This window comes from Lepus europaeus, chromosome 14, assembly GCF_033115175.1.
Source record: "Lepus europaeus isolate LE1 chromosome 14, mLepTim1.pri, whole genome shotgun sequence".
NCBI lineage: Eukaryota > Metazoa > Chordata > Mammalia > Lagomorpha > Leporidae > Lepus > Lepus europaeus.
The window spans coordinates 27,205,174-27,224,786 of NC_084840.1; the positions used below are offsets into that span (position 1 = coordinate 27,205,174).

General features: G+C 40.8%; 1 protein-coding gene across 2 annotated transcripts in view; it reads left to right on the forward strand.

Annotated features, from left to right (window-relative positions):
• Positions 1-19,613, forward strand: part of RPS6KC1 (ribosomal protein S6 kinase C1) — a 178,428-nt gene that overhangs the window by 140,544 nt on the left and 18,271 nt on the right. The window contains exons 11-12 of one of the 2 annotated variants that reach the window (XM_062210336.1): positions 4,945-6,186; positions 6,800-6,889. In XM_062210336.1, coding sequence (XP_062066320.1) covers positions 4,945-6,186; positions 6,800-6,889 — 1,332 coding nt within the window. Of the gene's footprint in view, positions 1-4,944; positions 6,529-6,799; positions 6,890-19,613 lie in introns of both variants that reach the window. The other variant, XM_062210335.1, reaches the window with a different exon arrangement.

Genomic DNA, 19,613 nt, shown 5'->3' on the forward strand with positions numbered 1-19,613 from the left:
TCCTCTGTTGCTTTCCCAGGTGCATTGTTAGGGAGGTGGATTGGAAGCAGAGCAGCTGAGACTCAAACCATTGCTCCAGTATGGAAATTGATGCTGGCATGCAGGCAGTAACTTAACTCAATGCACAATGACCTTGACCCCTGAATAATACAGTTTTTATAATTCAGGTTAGGGTAGTTGTTTGGGTTGGGAAAAAATTCCATAAAGAAAATGCTAGCCACATTAAGAATTTTTTCCTGGGGCTGGTTTTGTGGCATAGCAGGTAAAGCTGCCACCTGTGATGCTGGCATCCCATATGGGCACCTGTTTGTGTCCTGGCTGCTCAATTTCCAGTCCAGCTTGCTGCTAATGGCCTGGGAAAAGCAGCAGAAGATGGCACAAGTGCTTGGGCCCCTGCACCCACGTCGGAGACCCAGAAGAAGCTCCTGGCTCCTGGCTTTGGTCTGGCCCAGCCCTGGCCATTGCGGCCATCTAGGGAATGAACCAGTGGATAGAAAAATATCTCTCTCTCTCTGTCTCTCCTTCTCTGTAACTCAGACTTTTCAAACAACTAAATCTTTAAAAAAAATTTTTGTTACAATGACAACCATGAAAATTAAATACGATGCCATATTTGATTAATCAAAGAGGTAAATTTGCTAATACCTGATATAGGCAAGTTGCTGTGAAGGTGGCGCTGTTTCATTTTGCTTGTAGGAATGGATTCTGGAAAAGCAATATAGCAATGTATAGAAGTGTTAAAAATACTCATGCTTCTTAATTTAATACATCCATTTCTGGATTCTGTCCTAATGAAATAATCAGAGATGTCAAAGATGTGTATGTGAAAAATTGGAAGCAGCTTGAATGTCAAATAGAAGCATATTTAAATACATCGCTATCACATGAACTAGCTGTATAGCCATTTAAGCTTGTGTTCTTGTGAACATTAGAAAATGTTTATGATATGATGTCAGTTGTGAATTACAAGCTTTAAGATAAATACTGTAATAGTTTAATGGTACTTATCATTAGGTGATATGATTATGGGTGATTTTTATGGTTTTAATGTTTTTCTTGTTCTTTTCAATATTTTTGGAAAGTTTTATGAACGGATCATGTATTTGTTTTGATATAGGAGGAATGTATGACCTCCCCAATGATACTGTTAGTACTTTTAGACCTTTTGCCTGGGAAGGTTTTTTTTTTGTTTTTTGTTTGTTTTTTTTTGACAGGAAGAGTGGACAGTGAGAGAGAGAGAGACAGAAAGGTCTTCCTTCTGTTGGTTCACCCCCCAAATGGCCGCCACGGTCAGTGCTGTGCCAATCCGAAGCCAGGAGCCAGGTGCTTCTCCTGGTCTCCCATAGGGTGCGGGGCCCAAGCACTTGGGCCATCCTCCACTGCCCTCCTAGGCCACAGCAGATAGCTGGACTGGAAGAGGAGCAACTGGGACAGAATCCAGTGCCCCGACCGGGACTAGAACCCGGTGTGCCGGCGCCGCAGGCGGAGGATTAGCTTATTGAGCCGCAGTGCCGGCCACCTGGGAAGATTTTTCAAAAAAAAAATTGTAAAGGCATCACCTTTTTGTAATATACCTTAATAAATACTTTTTAAATGTTTATTTTATATGCTAGATAGAGTCTTCTGCCGGTGATTATTAAGACCTTACTGTCTGTTAAAGGAAATAATAGAAGCAAAAAAGTAATGTTAATATGAAATAGGATATTGTAAATGGTTTAGGAGGGAATGAAGTGGTATAGAGAACGCTGAGAAAATATGAATTCTATCCAGTGAAGGGATAAAAAAAAAAAAAAACTGATGAGAGAAAAATTCTGAAAAAAATTTTTTTCCAGAATGAATAGGAGCCTTAAGAAGTATATATTGGAGAAACTAGTGGAGAAAAAAAGTCAGAGTTCAGTGTAGTATGAGGGAAAGGCCACCATGGCGTCTATGTGTGTTAGAATTCTTCTAATTCAGATGAAGTGTGTGAGAGTAAGGGGCAAGGATCAAGTCCTGGGTTGATCCTGCATTGCTGAGAGGCTCATATGCCGTGCCTACAGGCAAAAACAAAACAAAACACAAAACCTTGCCAGGCAAAAGGTCTAAAAGTACTAACAGTAAAACACTAAAACCATATTAGTGGGTAGAGAGGAGTTGGGTTCTTGAATGAAGGAATGTCAGGATGGAGATTTCTGGTAGAATGAAGATTCGTTGGCAACAATTAGTATAATAGAGTGATGCAGGGGTGGCTTTAAGGTGAGGATCTAGCTGTAACTGAAGCGTAATCCCAAGAAGCCCAGAGTGATCAGTGAAATTCAAAGAGAATGGCTAGCAGAAACATTATGGGTAGATTGTACAGGACTTGGAAACTTGTTAAATGCTGGAAAAGTGAGAGAGAGAAAAATAATCCAAGACTGATCCAAAGCTTTTGTCCCAGAGTGACTCTGAACTCAGAGGAGCTGATTTGGGTCAAAAATAATTTAGGCACATTGAGTTTTAGGTTTCAGTAATTCTTGCAATTGGAGTTGGCTTAAGAATGAATGAAACACTTAGTAGAACCTTATTAGGCACTGTTTCTTGCTGATTACTGGAACTTTAAAGATATATAGACTGTCTACTTTGTGATAGCACATCTCTTTCTGGAGAGTTACATCAGATTTAACAAGTGTTGACTCACGGCCAGCGCTGTGGCACTGCAGGTAAAGCCACGACCTGCAATGCTAGCATCCCATACGAGCACCAGGTCAAGTCCTGGCTCCTCCACTTCCCATCCAGCTCCCTGCTAATGCACCTGGGAAAGCAGCAGAAAATGGCCCAAGTGCTTGGGCCTCTGTACCCATATGGGACATCCAGATGAATCTCCTGGCTTCTGGCTTCAGCCTGGCCCAACCGCAGCTGTTTTGACCATTTGGGGAGTGAGCCAGCAGATGGAAGATCTCTCTCTGTCTCTGTCTGTCTCATTCTCATTCATTCTCATTCTTTCTCCCCTTTCCCCCCCTCCCCTCTCCATTCTCCCCTCTCTCCTCTCTCTGTCTCTGTCTCTCTCTGTCTCTGTCTCTCTCTCTCACCCTACCTTTCAAATAAATAAATCTTAAAAAAAAAAAAAAAAAAAACTAAGCACTTACTGAATGTGTGTCATGGCTTGCACTTTATAGGTAGTAGACATAAAAAGACCTGGGCCTTTCCTCAAAGTCATCATCATCTTAGAAGTGTTGAAAACCATCCGAGGCATTTCATTTGGAATGTATAAGATGCTGAGGTTCAAGTTCAGGCATTATTGTTAGACTGCCACATTATAGGTATTTGTGAGAAGAATGTTATAATTGTAGCCATCTGGGCAGTGAGCCAGTGGATGAAGGATCTCTCTCTCCTTCCCTTTCTCTCTCTCCCCCTCTCTTTCCCTTCTCCCTCTCCCTGTAACTCTGGCTTTCAAATACATAAATAAATTTAAAAAAAAGACTAACGAATATAGAATCAATGCATAGATACTTTGGGGAGTGAGTAAATTTCAAAGCCATGTATGAATGCCTAAACTTTAGTTTGAATGTTGGGAATTAGGGAATACTGAGTATATTCTAAAGAGAGCAGAAAGTGTTAAGAAAAAAATGAAAGGAAAAACAGATCGACACATGTCCTGTGCCATTAACTGTTATCGAAAGGGAGAAAACTTCTACCTAGATCACTGGTAGCAAGAGATGTGTGAGAATTCTGAGATCAATACTGTGATAATTACTCTGTATTGAGTAAAGCTCTCCAAAATGGAAATTAAGAATAGTATGTTAAGAATAAATCTTTGAACTCCTATAAAGAAGGCATGTTTTTCAGTCTTTTTTAAAAAAGATTTATTTATTTAAAAGGCACAGTGACAGAGGGAGGGGGAGAGACAAAGAGAGCTCTTCCATTGCTTGGTTTACCCCCCAGATTGCTGCAACAGCCAGGATTAGGCCTGATGAAGCCAGGAGCCTGGAACTCCATGCTGGTCTTCCATGCAGGTAGCAAGGGCCCAAGTACTTGAGTCAGCCTCTGCTGCCACCCAGGGTGCACATTAGCAAATAGCTGGATCAGAAGCAGAGGAGCTGGGACTAAAACCAGGTAGGAGTACTCTTACAGGCCCTATGGACATCCCAAGAGCTAGGCTGTGCCACAGTGCCTGCTGAAGGGGTGGAGATTTTAGTTTATTCTAAAACAGAAGAAAACTATGGTGAAAAAATACCTCTATGACAAGTATTTCTGATAGAACACTGAATTATTTCATATTTATTTGATTTAAATGAAAGTGATTTTTATGGTTGTAGTTTAGTTTTATAGATACGTATAGGAATATAGAATCAGATTTACATCTGCTTGCTTCATTAAATGGCTTCCCAATTAATCTTCCTTAGTAGCTTTTCTTGGTCTTACACAACACGTGATATGTATGGGGGGGCATAAAATGGGAAAAATATTACTGTGTCATTTATAAAGGCGTAATTATATGCCAGATGCCAAATTTCCCTTCCAGGCCTGGACTGGGCATTTCAAAATGGAATAATATTGTTGTTTTTTTTTTTCCCAACTGTAATATACAATTTTAAGCAGCACTTATCTATGTATTTCCATTTGACCAGTTATTACGTAAACAGATCAGAACATAATCAGATGTTTCTAAAACTAAATAATTGACTTAAAAACAGAATTTCAGCTGTGAGATTTCATCTTAGTATGTGTTATAACTAATTTCCCTCCAAAGGAAGAAATAGGTTGTCATTTTAGAAATAATTGGTACTAGGAAATATACTTGAATCCGTACTCACCAGGCAGCAATAACAACAAAAAGATTTCAGTTTGCTAAATATACTTGTCTTACTTGTATTATCAAGTGATAACCACTTAATATCAAGTGTGCTTGTTTTTGATTGATTGCAAAAATAAATAAATTACTGTAAATTTAGAGATTTTAATTTTTTTTCTTATACTTGTTCACAGGTGGCAAACTTTGGTCATATATCAGTAAATTTCTAAACAGAAGCCCTGAAGAGAGCTTTGAAATCAAGGGAGTGAAAAAATCTACACTCACTCAAGTTCACCTGCAACAGCCAGCTGCTAGTCCTCAGGACAGCAGCAGCTTTGACTCCAGAGGCAGTGACGGTGGAAGTATGCTTAAAGCTCTTCCTTTGAAGACTAGTCTCACTCCAAGTTCTCAGGACGATAGCAACCAGGAAGATGACGGCCAAGATAGCTCTCCAAAATGGCCAGATTCTGGCTCAAGTTCAGAAGAAGAATGCACCACTAGTTATTTAACATTATGCAATGAATACGGGCAAGAGAAGATTGAGCCAGGGTCTTTGAGTGAGGAGCCCTTCCTGAAGACTGAAGGAAGTGGTGTTGATACCAAAGCCATGAAGAGCTTCCCAGCCCACCTTGGTGCCCGCAGTGACGGCACAGGCCCACAGCTGGTGACTCAGGAGCTGAAGCTCTTCCCTGGAGATGAAGACCCAGAAGCAGTCCGTTCTCCAGGGGCATCAGAGTCCCTCAGTAGATCGAAAAATAGCCCCATGGAATTCTTTAGGATAGACAGCAAGGACAGCACAAGTGAACTCCTGGGACTTGATTTGGGAGAAAAATTGTATAGTCTGAAATCAGAACCTTTGAAACCATTCTTTGCACTTCCAGAGGGAGACAGCTCTTCCAGGAGTTTTGATGGTAGTGAGAGCAAGGTCGAGTTGAAAGCTCAGGACAGCATTAGCAGGGGCTCAGACGACTCAGTGCCTGTTATTTCATTTAAAGATGTTGCTTTTGATGATATCAGTGGTACTGAGGAAGGGAGACCTGATCTTCTCGTCAATCTACCTGGTGAACTGGAGGCAACAAAAGAAGCTGCAGCCATGGGACCTACTAAGTTTGCCCAGGCTACCATGGGCGTGATAGAAAACAAACTCTTGGAAGCCCCCGATGTTTTGTGCCTGAGACTGAGTCCTGAACAATGCCTAGCACATGAAGCACAAGACACGGAGAAGTTGAGTGAGCCCTGTAGGCCCCAAACCCACAGTGTAACAGGGAAGCACTATGCACAGGAAGACCTCGGGAGGTTGTTTGTAGCAGCTGCTGATCAGAGCAGTTCAGGAGAGCCGTCCTTGTTACACAGCACAGATCCTAAGTTGCAAGGACTTGGAATAACTGCAAGCGTCAAAGAAGAGCACTTAGTCCATATTTCTGATTCACTCTCAGGTGCTAATGAATATAATGTAAACACAGACACTTTAAAACCAGAAGAAGTGTTACTGTTTTCAGATCAGACTGATGATTTGGCTAAAGAAGAAGCGACTGCTTTATTCCAGAGAGACTCTGAGATTAAGGGAGAAAGTGGGTTAGTGCTGGATGGAGACAAGGAAATACATCAGATTTTTGAGGACCTTGATAAAAAATTAGCACTAAACTCCAGGTTTTATATCCCAGAGGGCTGCATTCAAAGATGGGCAGCTGAAATGGTGGTAGCCCTTGATGCTTTACATAGAGAGGGAATTGTGTGCCGCGATTTGAACCCAAACAACATCTTATTGAATGATAGAGGTCAGGAACTTTTGCAAATGCATTTCTTTTTATTCGCTGTTGCTTCCAATTAACTGAGTAGGCGTTTTATCTTGTAATTAGTATCTTCATTTCCTGTCTAGAGCTTCATTATCAGTGCAGCAAATTCACCCCCAGTAATAGCTTCTAGTACTTAATGATGCCATTATTCTTAATGATACTGTTTTTAGCTACAAAAGGAGTAATTACAGTTCACTTCTGCAGAAAATGGAAGAGAAAAATGTTTTGATTTCTCCTGTCGTTTTGTTTTTAGGACACATTCAGCTAACGTATTTTAGCAGGTGGAGTGAGGTGGAAGATTCCTGTGACAGCGATGCCATAGAGAGAATGTACTGTGCGCCAGGTTAGAGCAATCTCCTAAAATGTCTCACGTGGAAAAGTGGCTCAGCTGCTCTTATTTCTTTACAGAAGTTGTGTTTTTCACCAGCAGTTATTTGGTTACCTCTTTAATCCTTTAAAGAAGAGAATTTGGGGATAAAACCATGGTTTAGTCCATAGGGGTATATGTGTATGCGTATTTGTTGTTGTTAAATGGATCTATACTTCCCTCAGGGCTGGCAGTGAATTCTTAGAAATGTCTTAGCTTTGTAATGATTCGAAGGACCTTTAAATAACTTGAATCGGGGCTGGCATTTACCTCCTGTGTCGGATGGCCTGGGTTTGATACCTCCTTTGGCTTCTGACACTAGCTTCCTGCTAATGCAGATCTTGGGAGGCAGCAGTGAGGGCTTGAATAACTGGGCTCCTGCCGCCCATGTGGGAGGCCTGGATTGAATTCCTGGCTCATGGCTTCCACCTGGCTCAGCCCAGACCATTGTGGACAGTTGAGTAGTGAACTGGTAGATGGGCATTTTCTGTCGGTCTCTCTGCTTCTCAAAAAAAAAAAAAAAAAAAAAAAAGAACAAAACCCCAAACCTAAACATCTTTAAATGGATCACGTTTGTTTGTTTAGCTGTCAGAGATGGTTGATAAAAAGGGTTAAGTTCCTTAAAATAGATAAAATGCAGATTTTAGAAAATGAAATGTGATTTGAGTGATGAGCCAACCTAGCATTTTACAGCATATTTGAAAAAGGTCTTTATATACTTAAGAAAATTAAGGAAGCATGTTTTTAAAAAATTAGAGCTTAAGTTCTGCAGGTGTTTGATCCTTTGTTGATTATTTTAGATATCTTAAGCATATTGAGTTCATTTCTGTCATCTGTGTGGATGGGGCTATATTTGAATCTAAAGTTTGTTCCCCCTTTGCCTAGCACTTCGCCTCTTTGGTTGGCCACAGTTACTTCTCTTGTTACCCATTGGCTTTCAAAGGAGTTTCAAGCTGATTATGTTGACATGATGTGCTTGGTTGCTGATTAATATGGTGCTTAATGCTTACTAGCTAACTAGTGTGTTGATGCTTGTTTCTCTGCATAATAGGAAATGGTTATAGTTAGGATTGAAAGAGCTGTATTGTTTTTTGTTACAACATTCATTGTGAAGAATTATTTTGTAGCTTTTCAAGCTACAAAGCAAATAGCCTGAAACTTTCTGAGAACAAGTATCTTCCTGTCTGGAAGTTATACCCTTCCTTCTCCTTCTTTCTAGTGACAGTAGAGCATGCCTACATTATTGTGTTTTTCTCAAATAGATAATGTGATGCTGGTTTTTGTTGTTGTTGGAATTTTATGAATCTGATTTAGTTAACGAGGGAAGAGTTTTATCATGAAATTACTTTATTGCAGTTATTTGGCTTTTTAAAAAAATCTCTAATTTGATAATGAACAGCATGTTAGGTGCTCAGCATATTTTTATTTATGATGCATTTGGGGGTTTTAGGATCAGAAGTAAAATTGGAAGTTCTTTTGCTGAAGCCTGTTACATCCTGTAGTACAGTGCCATGTAAACCACTCAGCAAAACCAGACGTTCATGGGCATAGTAAATGCTCACCACTGACTCCTTGTCTTTTGTGTTTATTGTTATGTTCTTATTTAAAACTGTCCGTGAGGTTGTTCTAGCAGATTAATTTTTCTTAGTTTCAAGTGCACTCATTTTTACTTTAATGCTCATAGCGTGTTGGCATCCTGAGAACTTTAATATCTATGAAACAGAACCATACTATATTCATCAACGGGTACACACTTTGAATTTCGTGTGCTGAAATGCTGAATTGAATACAGTTCCCAAGTTCTAATTTGCAAGCCTGTTCCCTGAAATCACAATTCTCACAGTTCACCAGCAGGTGGCAGTCCACCATTAATGGATTTTTGCTGTCCTCTTCCAGCTTGTCCTTCACTAACATTTGAAAAAAGCTGTAGTCTGAAGAGGAGCTTTGTTGTAATTCTTTGCATAAAAGAATTATACTTTCAAGCTTTGTGACTCGCAAAAATGTTGTAGTATTATAGCATACAATGAACAGCGTGGAAAATCTCCTCATTCCTTGGGCCTATTACTTTTAGCAACAAGGTAAAACTAATAAAGGCTTAATCAGAAAGTAAATGAATGCTGTAATTTAGATGATCTCAAACCCAGAGAGTTCTAGGACTCAGTTAATCCCATGTGTTCCTGCCCCTCACTTAGACTGTAAGGAGAATCAGAGCAAAACTTTGTAAATTACTATTTATTTCAAAGCTGAATAGCAGTGCTGATAAAAGTAGGCTCTCTCCAACCCCTTCTCAAAGGGTGCAGTAATGATAATATGCTAATATTTCAGTGTTTAAAAATCACCATTCAATATGTACATGGAGACATAGAGTGCTTAGCCACCTTTTGATCTACCTTTAGAACAGTCAGTGTTAAGGTAATTCCCCTCCCACTTCCCAGTTCTAACCTTAGTGTTATCATCCAAGTAACTCTGAAGCAGGTTAAGCAGCTGATGTTTGGTTATAAAGTAAAGTTGTCACAAGATTCGTTTCTGTTTAAACAGTGTGCAACCTCTACCCCTCCCTCTCCTCCCTCCTGGGAATCCTTATCACATATTTGTCCTAAAAACATTACCCACCTGCCCTGTACTTTATAATATCAGCAATGTATCTTTTATCTTCTGGACGATGTGCCTTTATATTTTGAGAAAAATTTCCAGTAACAGATTCGATTTACATGGACAGAAACTTGAGCAAATGCCAAACTAGCAGGGGGGCCATTATTCTGCTCTATAAATAAGTTTAAAAAAGAAAACACACACACACACAGAAACCTGTGAATCAACATGTTTTGGTCTAATTGAGGGGAGAAGCAAGATAGATAAATTTTGAAATGCAAATGATCACCTTCTGTTATTTAAGAATGGTTTCTGGCAACTTTGTGATCTTAGATTTTTTAAAAAGTCATATTCATTTCAACAGTGTATATGCCCAAGGATGTCTGAGATTTCCAAGTTTCTACAATAAAACTAAGAACTTTTTTTTTAAGTTGCCACTTTTTTATATTAAAGAAAATGAATCCAACAACAAAAAGACAAAACCCATGGAGCTTTCTCTGTCTACATCTGTGAAAAAGCCAGCACATAAATGGCTGCAGCTGCAGATCCATCAAGAGGATCTTGAGAATACGAATTCACTGATCAAACCCAGCCCTGTTTTCAAAGTAGAAACCATTCCTTTTAGGTTCACTTTGTATCCTTAGATTATATAGGATGATTCTCTAGAAAGGTTTTATTATTTTAAATAAACATCCTTCATGGTAAATGGGTTCTTTTCATACTGCAGAAGCACAGAAATGGAGTTGAGGAAGAGAAAAAGCAAAGCAGTAGTCCACAAAGTGGGAATAGATTGTACAGCATGGCCATGTGGATGTGACACTGTCTTGTGTCCGTGTGAGGAGACTTTTAGATCCTTCCTTAGGAGACTTCGACGTGTTCTCTGTTGTTGTGGTGGTAAGAAATTATAGAATAAGTGCACAGGGACATTGGTCTTTTCTTCTCCAGTGGCCTTCTTGTAGTTACTATTATTTTACCTCTGTGTGTACACACACATTCACACACACGAAGCCAAAGGACAGCTATCCTTTGTCATTTGAACTGTTATCATAGTGTGGAATAAGTTTCTGTTATAGCATCTTAAGTATAAAAGAAAAATAATATTAAGGTGTCAAGGGGGAGAATTTTTTCTTTTTCTACCAGTATTTTTTTAAGCTGCCTGGATCCTAATCATTAAAAAGCAGCTAGAAAATAGAAGCTATACTGTTAACCAGATAAAACACAGCAGACTGTATTTGAAAATTTAGTAGGAAATCCAACACAGTGAAGTAAAACTATTTATATGTTAGCATTTATGTAATACAGTTGCCCCTGCTAGTCTTAGACAAGTTGACACGCTATCGTATCAGCTTGTGGGTGTGTGTGTGTGTGTCTTTCACTTTTATTTTCCACCCGTGGCAGGCCTTTCATTTGAAATGCTTGAAATTTACATCGCTACTTCTCACCGAATACTTTTCAGACTTGAGAATTTATAGGTGAATATGTGTGCAAATTGAAGAAGTCCAAAATGCTTTTCGCTGCAGCCCAATCTCCACGCTCCCAGATGTCAAATGACAGCTTTGCTTCCTCTCTTAGGCGATTTCACACTTGGCAACAGCTCACAGCTGACGGCGAAAAGTGAAACATAGAGAATTCATGCTGAAAAGTGTCTGCGAAATTCAGTTTTCGAGCGTGACATTTATTTACTAATGTCCTTTGCTCCTCTAGCTTGGCTTTATAAGATAATCCATGAATCTAGTTTTGGGGGTAGTCTCTCTTGTTCTTCTCCGTAAACGTGCTTTCCACTTGATTTGTTTCTGTTGAAGCCCAGTGCTGTGTGTGGTAGTTATATATTGATAGTTACAAGTAGAACTCAGACCACGGATAGAGGAACGTGTCTTGACGTCATCAGAAGTTTAAGATTTTAAGTAAAATATTTAGCTGGAATTGAAAATTCTCAAACTTAGCTATTGGTTCCAGATCAGGCAGTAACTTGTTGGGTGACCTTGGGCAAGTTATTTCAGACTTTTTCAGCTCTCAGTTTAATAATTTTAAAATAGATCTGTTGAGTGTAAATAAAAATCAGATACAAAATCCTCTGATACCCTACTTACACAAAAGTTAGTCAGCATTCAAATTCATCTTATTAAGGCAGGATTTTTTTTTCTTCAAGGATAAATACTGATTTCTTATCTAACATTAGTAGGATTAAAAGAAGTATTTCATTTGGGCTACTTGTAAAAAATATATTCTTATTCATTTACAGAGTATGCATGGAAATGAGAGATCTGTGGAAAACATTTTCATTTAGAGGAAGAAGCCAAGACAACTTTGAAGTGGGGTCAAAGTTGAAAGCCAAGGTTCTCAACAAACGAAGAAAGAATTATTTAGATATGAATTTATGAGTCCTGGGTAATTTCTCCAAGCATGAGGACTCCTAATTTTAGGAATATGAAGCTAAGAGACAAAGCAAATAAATATAGATATTTATTTCAAATAATGGTAATGATATAACCAGGAAAAATGAATATAACTATGGTATAGTCTTACTTTTTTCCTAAAGGAAAAAGAAGAAAAAAGCAAAAAGGAGCTGTAGAAATAATTTTAAAAGAACAAAAATAGTTGTGGTTAAGATTTAAATGCTGTGTTCAAACAGTAGTTCTTTGTTTCATTTACCCTTAAGCAGCTTCAACAGGAGCTGTCTTGTAATATGGGAGATGGTTTAATGTGGTTCTTGAATGATTAGTAAGCGTGTTTAATTCTTTGCCTTTTGTGCTTATTCTCATAAAAAACAAATCTTTGTCTACTTCAGGAGAACCAGTAGCTTTTCAGGGTTGCCGTAGAATATTGAAAATTTTATACCAGGGAATCTTTCCTGATGTACTTCAAACTTGCAATGTATAAAATATAATGAAAAAAAAAAAAAAAGGCCTCCAGTCAATACAAGTCTTACCTTGTCCAGGCAAGTCCCTGCTGATGTAAAGAAAATGAAAAAGTCTCTTTAGGAAGAGGTAAGGGTCTGGAACCCTGGTATCCATCCCGAGTTAAGATCACTCTGTGTTGAAACAGACCTGTTCTTAAATCATACTTCCCCATAGCTGGCTACAGAATCATTTGTCTCTAGAGGTGAGAATGAAACAGAGGAATCACAAAGAGTTTGGTCGCTGCTATTTGGCCTCTGAGTGAATGACACGTTAGCACATCCCAAGAGAAGACATTCTTCAGCTGTCAGAACCAGAAGGTTGATAAGATGAGTGAATCGATAAGCTTTGTACAGTATCTCGGGATGTTTCAAAATCTCCCTGATACGTGGGTTTGGGGGGAGGGGGTTCCTTTAAGCTGTAGTTTATTAAAAAGAAGTTAATTTTAACCTTTTTGTTTACTCCAGATCATTTTCTGTATGACCTTGGGCAAATTTCTTTTTCAGAAGAGAGCCCTGACACTAAAGACTTGTAATTCTAAGTAATCACTGCTGTATATGACTTCTTGTTTTGGGCGGCTACGTTGATATTTGGCAACTATTCAGCTAATTGCCTCCACCATGCAATATTATAAAGAAGCAAGTGAACTCCCTTGTCTCTGATAGGTTACAAAGAAGTGGCTGTGCTCAGTCTTACATGTTGTGTACAAGTGCAGTCGGCTGGCTACTTCGGTCAAATCATCAGATTCTGTACCCTATACATTCTTGTCAATTTGAATTTCCATGAAAGAACCAGGTCTTTGTCCTTCTAAGCAATCCTTCACAAATATTTCCTTCAAATACGTGTTCTTAAATGCGAAGGTTTTAAAAAGTTAATGATGAGAGGGCAAACAGGATTTCAGAAGGTCCTTTAATCACAGCACGTGTGGCAGTCTGCTTGCCTAACATAGCAACGAAGCATCGGAGACGGAGAGCGAGAACGCTGTGCCTGTCATTCCCACAGTTTTCAGTTAGCCTTTTCCCCATCAATCAACTTTAATGGCTTTGGTTGGGTAACACTGTGACACCCGATGGCTATTCAGAATGGAGTTGTTGTGATATGATCAATGGAAAATGGAGCATGCTGTTGGTTTCTTTTTTTTTTTTTCCCCTACCAGAAATGCAGGGGGAGAGAGCAAGCAAGACTGTATAGAGCTCAGAATTATAATTATAATCAGTCAACCAGAAGTCCTGCAGTGGTTACTCATTGCTTATTTGATCTCACAAGGAAACGGTACAGTAATGATACCTATAAACTCCCTTGAAAAGTAATACTTGGCCCTGCGGTGCTGAATCAAGTGAATCGAAGGAATTTTGACCCAAGTTGTGCAGATAATTGCAGGAAAGCTCAGAACGTGGTTGCCAGGTCACCACGACAACCAGAAATTCAGAGCTGGGTGGTGGGAGAGAAGCGGAGTTCCGTATCTGGCCAGGCCTCGCCTAGACTAGCTGAGTGTAGCCTGTACTCACTTCCAGTTCCCCACAGTACAGCAGGCACAGGGCTCAGGTAATTGAATTACCTGAAGAGCAACTGAATTAATAATGAGTCGGTGGCAGGAAGCAAGACTGGAGACAGATGAACGAAGCAAGCAAATGCGTGTTGGGTGGAGCAGCCCTGCCTCCCCCCTCACCTGGCGGTGCTGGAAGCAGCACAGGGCCCCAGCTGCTGCAGACTCTTCTCCCTGGAAAGTTCCAGGCTCTGTCATTGGTCTTTTCTGAATGATACACTCATGAAGTGGACTAATGTGATCCTGGGAACTTGCAAAGTTCATATAACCTGTTCTACAAGTACGGCATTTGAATAAGCAGTTGAGTACACTATCAGAGGGCTTTATGGGGTATAGAATGGGTAATCGGGCAGCCAATGCTTTTGGAAATAGTATCAAATGGAAAAAAGGGTACAAAATGCCCATTTGAGAGGACAGACTAGGCAGGGAAACTTCCAGGCCTGGTCATCTGTCACCGTGAGCCTGGAGGTCTGCTCCTGAGAGGTGTTGGGAGACCCTAGGCAAGAACATTCCTTCTGTCCAGATTAACTCACATCACATACAGGCTCCCTGTGACTGCAGTGTGCCTTCAGACTTTTAAACTTGAAGCCGATAAACTTTGATCATTTATTTAGTTTATAGCTTTAGAGGAACAACCCAAGGCTGAAATGAAAATGAATTTTTCTTCTCCTAATTGCTGTGGCTTCTAGTTTTGCTTTCAGTCATAACATTTTTGGCTTCTTTGTGTAAACTAGCAAATCTGTCTATCTAAAATAATTCCAAGGGGATAGCTAGGTAATGTAGTTGTCCTACAATGTACTTCAATAAACTTGGTTTTGATAACCTTTAAAAAAATAGTTCTGACCGATAATACTGATCTCAAGAGAGCAGCAGCCAGATAATGTAGCCAGTTTACACGGTTGTAACACGGTTCATGTAATGAAGTGCCAGATTCCTTACGTTGAGAGGGACAGGGGAAACCGTGAGTTGCTTTCCAGGCCTGTCCCCTCTCTGCTCCCAGGGTGTCTCGGCGTTTTCCCCTTGGTGTAGCACATGCCACCCATGCCAGAACACTCTGTGGCATGCGTGCAGCAGAGTTGTTACTCTGCAGAGGGAGTGTGGATTGGTGTCCACTCTGCCACCCAAGTTTAAGCCTGGAATACCCATGGTCATCAGCTGACGCACCTGCACTCTCACCCTTTTCTAACCTCTGTCTCAACCTGAAGCCAAAGATGCTTGAGAGAATATTGGGGACTTTCTATCCTGGAATATGTCAAAGTGCAAAGGGCTGGATGTAGATCTCTATGCTCAGTGGGATTTACAGAAAACAGTGTGATGAGGCCTCTGTAGGTGCTTTGAATGCCATGAATGAACAGTGCTACAAATACAAGATTGATATATTTATTCAACAAACATTAAGTGCCTCCTGTGTCTCAGGCACTGTGCCTGGGAGTCAGAAATAAAAGCCATAATTGGTATAATATTGACAGTTACTTTTGAAGATTTCTATAAAAGGGAGACTACCCAAACAGAGGACATATACAATTGGTTAACTAGGATGTTAATAGACCTTTATAGGTGAATAGTTGTATTTATAGAATGGTAATTTACTGAGCTAACAAAAGACATGCTTAGCTGTCCCTGTTCCCACAGTTTAGTTCCATATATTGTTGGACACAAAAAATGCTTTCTTCTGTGTTTCTTTCTCTTTGCTCTTTAGTCATCAGCTGTACTGGAAGACTAATGCTCAGCCCCTGCATAGAAAATCTTTATACACAGCAAGAGCTGGTGAGAGAAATTGACGAGGATTTTGTAATTCTAGTCCCTTTCAATTAGCAACAGATGCTGCCGGGAGAGATTGTGTGGGGACACAGTGCTGTTTCTCTACTCTAGCTGACATGGAATGCTCACTGCACAAGAAAGATGTTCTTTTCCTTGGTCCAAGTGTGTCACTAATGAGACATCAGATTTTTTTTTTTTTTTAACCTTTCTCTACTCTTAACTCCATGAATGAAATCTGTCTTCCTTGGAAGAGAGTTAGGAAATTCTTGACCAATTGTAATAGCAGTTAAATCTTATTAAACACTTAAAGACACTGTTTTCTCTTTCTGATACTATAAAAGTATACACAGTGCTGAATTTTAAGATTTTCTGTAATTTTTCTTCTTGCACTGTCTTATTCACTGTCTTCTTCTCTGGATCCTAGAAATTCATTGGTTTTTGTCGCTGTGTTTATTTGCCATTCTGCCAAAGTATACTTTCTCCTGATTATCCTTTTAATGTACTCCATGGGTCCACCATTCGGATTTTCGGATTGAATGTTGTATTGTTTAAGTGAAAGATTCTTTCAGCATCTGAATGTTGATTTGAGTGTTACATGAACACGTTATTTGCAGAAGTTGCTGTTTTCTCAGTGATTTTTATGTGGCCTTTAATAATAGTTCCACAGTTACTGTAAATGAGAGTGGAAAAAAAAGTGTAAGGGTCTATTTATGATAAAAGAGTGTAGTTAAAAAACAGTTTAGGAGAAATAGTTAAGTAGTTGTTCTAAATTAAAACAATGCTTCTTTTTTATTTTTTATTTATTTTTTTTGACAGGCAGAGTGGATAGTGAGAGAGACAGAGAGAAAGGTCTTCCTTTTTGCTGTTGGTTCACCCTCCAATGGCTGCTGCGACTGGCGCATCGTGCTGATCCGAAGCCAGGAGCCAGGTGCTTCTCCTGGTCTCCCATGCGGGTGCAGGGCCCAAGGACTTGGGCCATCCTCCACTGCCTTCCCAGGCCATAGCAGAGAGCTGGCCTGGAAGAGGGGCAACCAGGATAGAATCCGGCGCCCCAACTGGGACTAGAACCCAGTGTGCCGGCGCCACAAGGCGGAGGATTACCTTTTAAGCCACGGCGCCAGCCTAGAATGTTTCTTTCTTAAAAAAAGATTTATATATTTATTTGAAAGGCAGAGTTACTTAGAGAGGGAAAGACAGAGAGAGAGAGAGAGATCTTCCATCCCCTGGTACACTCCCCATGTGGCCTGCAACTGCCAGAGCTGGGCCAAGCTGAAGGCAGGAGCCTGGAGCTCTACCCAGGTCTCCCACATGGGTGACAGGGACCCAGTCACTTGGACCATCTTCTGCTGCTTTTCCCAAAGACATTAGTAGAGAGCTGGATCAGAAGTAGAGTAGGGGCTGGCGCCGTGGCTCACTCGGTTAATCCTCTGCCTGCGGTGCCAGCATCCCATATAGGTGCCGTGTTCTAGTCCTGGTTGCTCCTCTTCCAGTCCAGTTCTCTGCTGTGGCCCGGGAGGGCAGTGGAGGATGCTCAAGTGCTTGGGCCCCTGCACCTGCATGGGAGACCAGGAGGAAGCACCTGGCTCCTGGCTTCGGATCTGCACAGTGCCAGCTGTAGCGGCCATCTGGGGAGTGAACCAACGGAAGGAAGAACTTTCTCTCTGTCTCTCTCATTGTCTAACTCTGTCAAATAAATTAAAAAAAAAAAAAAAAGTAGAGTAGCCAGGTCTTGAACTGGTGCCCATACGGGTTGCTGGCATTGCAGGTGGTGGCTTAACTTGCTATACCACAAGTTAATATTTTTATATGTGAAATTCTCTTCTAAGAAAATTCTGAATGCGCTGCATTTTCCATCCTGCTTTGGTGTGAAGATAGCAGCAAAGGGCATCCTTCTAGAGGGAAGCTGTGGAATTTTCTTGGAGGTGTTTGGAATGAGGATGGGCAACTCTGTTGTTAGTGGAGATAACAAGAAGGAGTGGATCTCCCTTAGTGGAGAAACCAGGGAGCAGAAACCACTGGTCCCAGCAGTCTGACGGAGTGTCTGAACGTGGAACATCACATTCCTTTGTGTACTAGCATGTTAACAGACGTAAATTCTGAATTTGGGATGTTGAGGCAACACAGTTGCTTAAAATGTAAGATGCTTTATACAACTTTGTGAAAAGGTTGGTCTATTTCTAGCTTCAGTTCAATGTGGGTTCTCTACTTTTCTCAATTTTCTATGCAATTTCCAGCAGAGTTTTTGAGAGGTGTCTTTGACAGGTCCATGGATTTAGACTGTGTAGTCTCCAAGAGCAGGGTCTGTAGCCCGGAGGTGAGTGAATGTCATCTCCCTGTGCTGGAGCCCCAGAGTGCCCCCAGTGTCTCTCACATCCCCCCACCCCCCGCCCCCGCCCCCAGGCTGAGAGACTGTGCTTCGCTGTTTGCCCTCCCGTCCCATGCACAAGAGATGGCTTAGGGTTCCCTGAGTCTAAGCTTTCTGCTTTTTTCACTCCTTTACTCTTCAGGAACTGGGCTTTATTATAGTTATGGTTTTGAATTCAGGCGAAACAATGGAATTTTTGTCTAGAAGAGGGAGACTTTTTTTTTTTTTTTTGAAAGATTTATTTATTTATTTGAAAGTCAGAGTTACACACACAGAGAAGGATAGGCAGAGAGAGAGAGGTCTTCCATCTGCTGGTTCACTCCCCAGTTGGCCGATCTGACGCCAGGAGCTTCTTTCGGGTCTTCCACATGGGTGCAGGGACCCAAGCAGTTGGGCCATCCTCTACTGCTTTCCCAGGCCAAGCAGAGAGCTGAACTGGAAGTGGAGCAGCCGGGTCTCGAACTGGGGTCCATATGGGATGCCGGCACTGCTGGCAGCAGCTTTATCCTACGCTACAGCGCTGGCCCCAAAGAAGGAGACTTTGAACTCTACAACTGATTATCGTTAAGGAGTCTACAATGACTTCATTCCATGTTTTAGCAAGGTCCTTGGCAATATGGGTTGCCAAGGCAGCCTTATTTTGCTGAAAAAATATCCTGGCTTGTTAAAGAATGTTCCATGAGGTGTTAAACATGAGTAAAACAAAGGCAGGCCAAGCACATTTTATGTTGTGGTATCTTTATTGTTGGATTTAAACTTATTAATTCACTGTTAAAAGATAGTTTGAATCATTAGTATGTATCAGTAAGGTTCTGTATTGAAGACAGAATGTCAGAATTGAGAGTACTGACATGAAAGTTCTAGAATTTTACTGAAGCGTTCACACATTTGATGTCCTTAAGCATTTCTGGATGAGTTGAAGTCTAATCTGGAGCTGATTCTGTGTCTTCAGTACATTAAAAAATGACAGTGGTTCGATTTGGTGACCCTGATGCATTTCACTTGCCACCCAGGGAAAGGCAGGAGTGGCTGTGCAGAGAAAGGAGAAAGGGGGGAGCTAACTCAGCAGAAGCCCATTCCTTGAGCATCTTATGTGAATGGAGGGAGAAGTTAGATAAAAGGCTCATGCGTGCTTTGAAAACACTTCCAGGGTGTGTAAGATGTAGAAAGAATGTCAGAAGCCTGGCTGTCCTCATTTTCAGGGAAACTTAGTGACCCGTAGCCAGGCCCAAACAGCAGCATAGCCAGAGCCCTGGGAATACATCTGTTTCATGCACAGACAAAAATCCGGAGTTCTTTGATATCACCGTCTCTTTGTGAGTTTTGGTGGAAATGACCTGAAAATTGTTCTCTGAAGGAACAGGTTTAGTTTCTCCCCCGATCATTCTGCTTAATGCCTGCCTGTAGGAGCTACACTTGTGGAGAGGAAGGGGAGCTATTTTACCTAGCCTAGCAACGGCACATAGAGAACACAGTCCTGGGGGAAGGGTTTGCGCAAAAATGTAAAGCTTTAGGTTTTATAGGAGCAACATTTTGAAA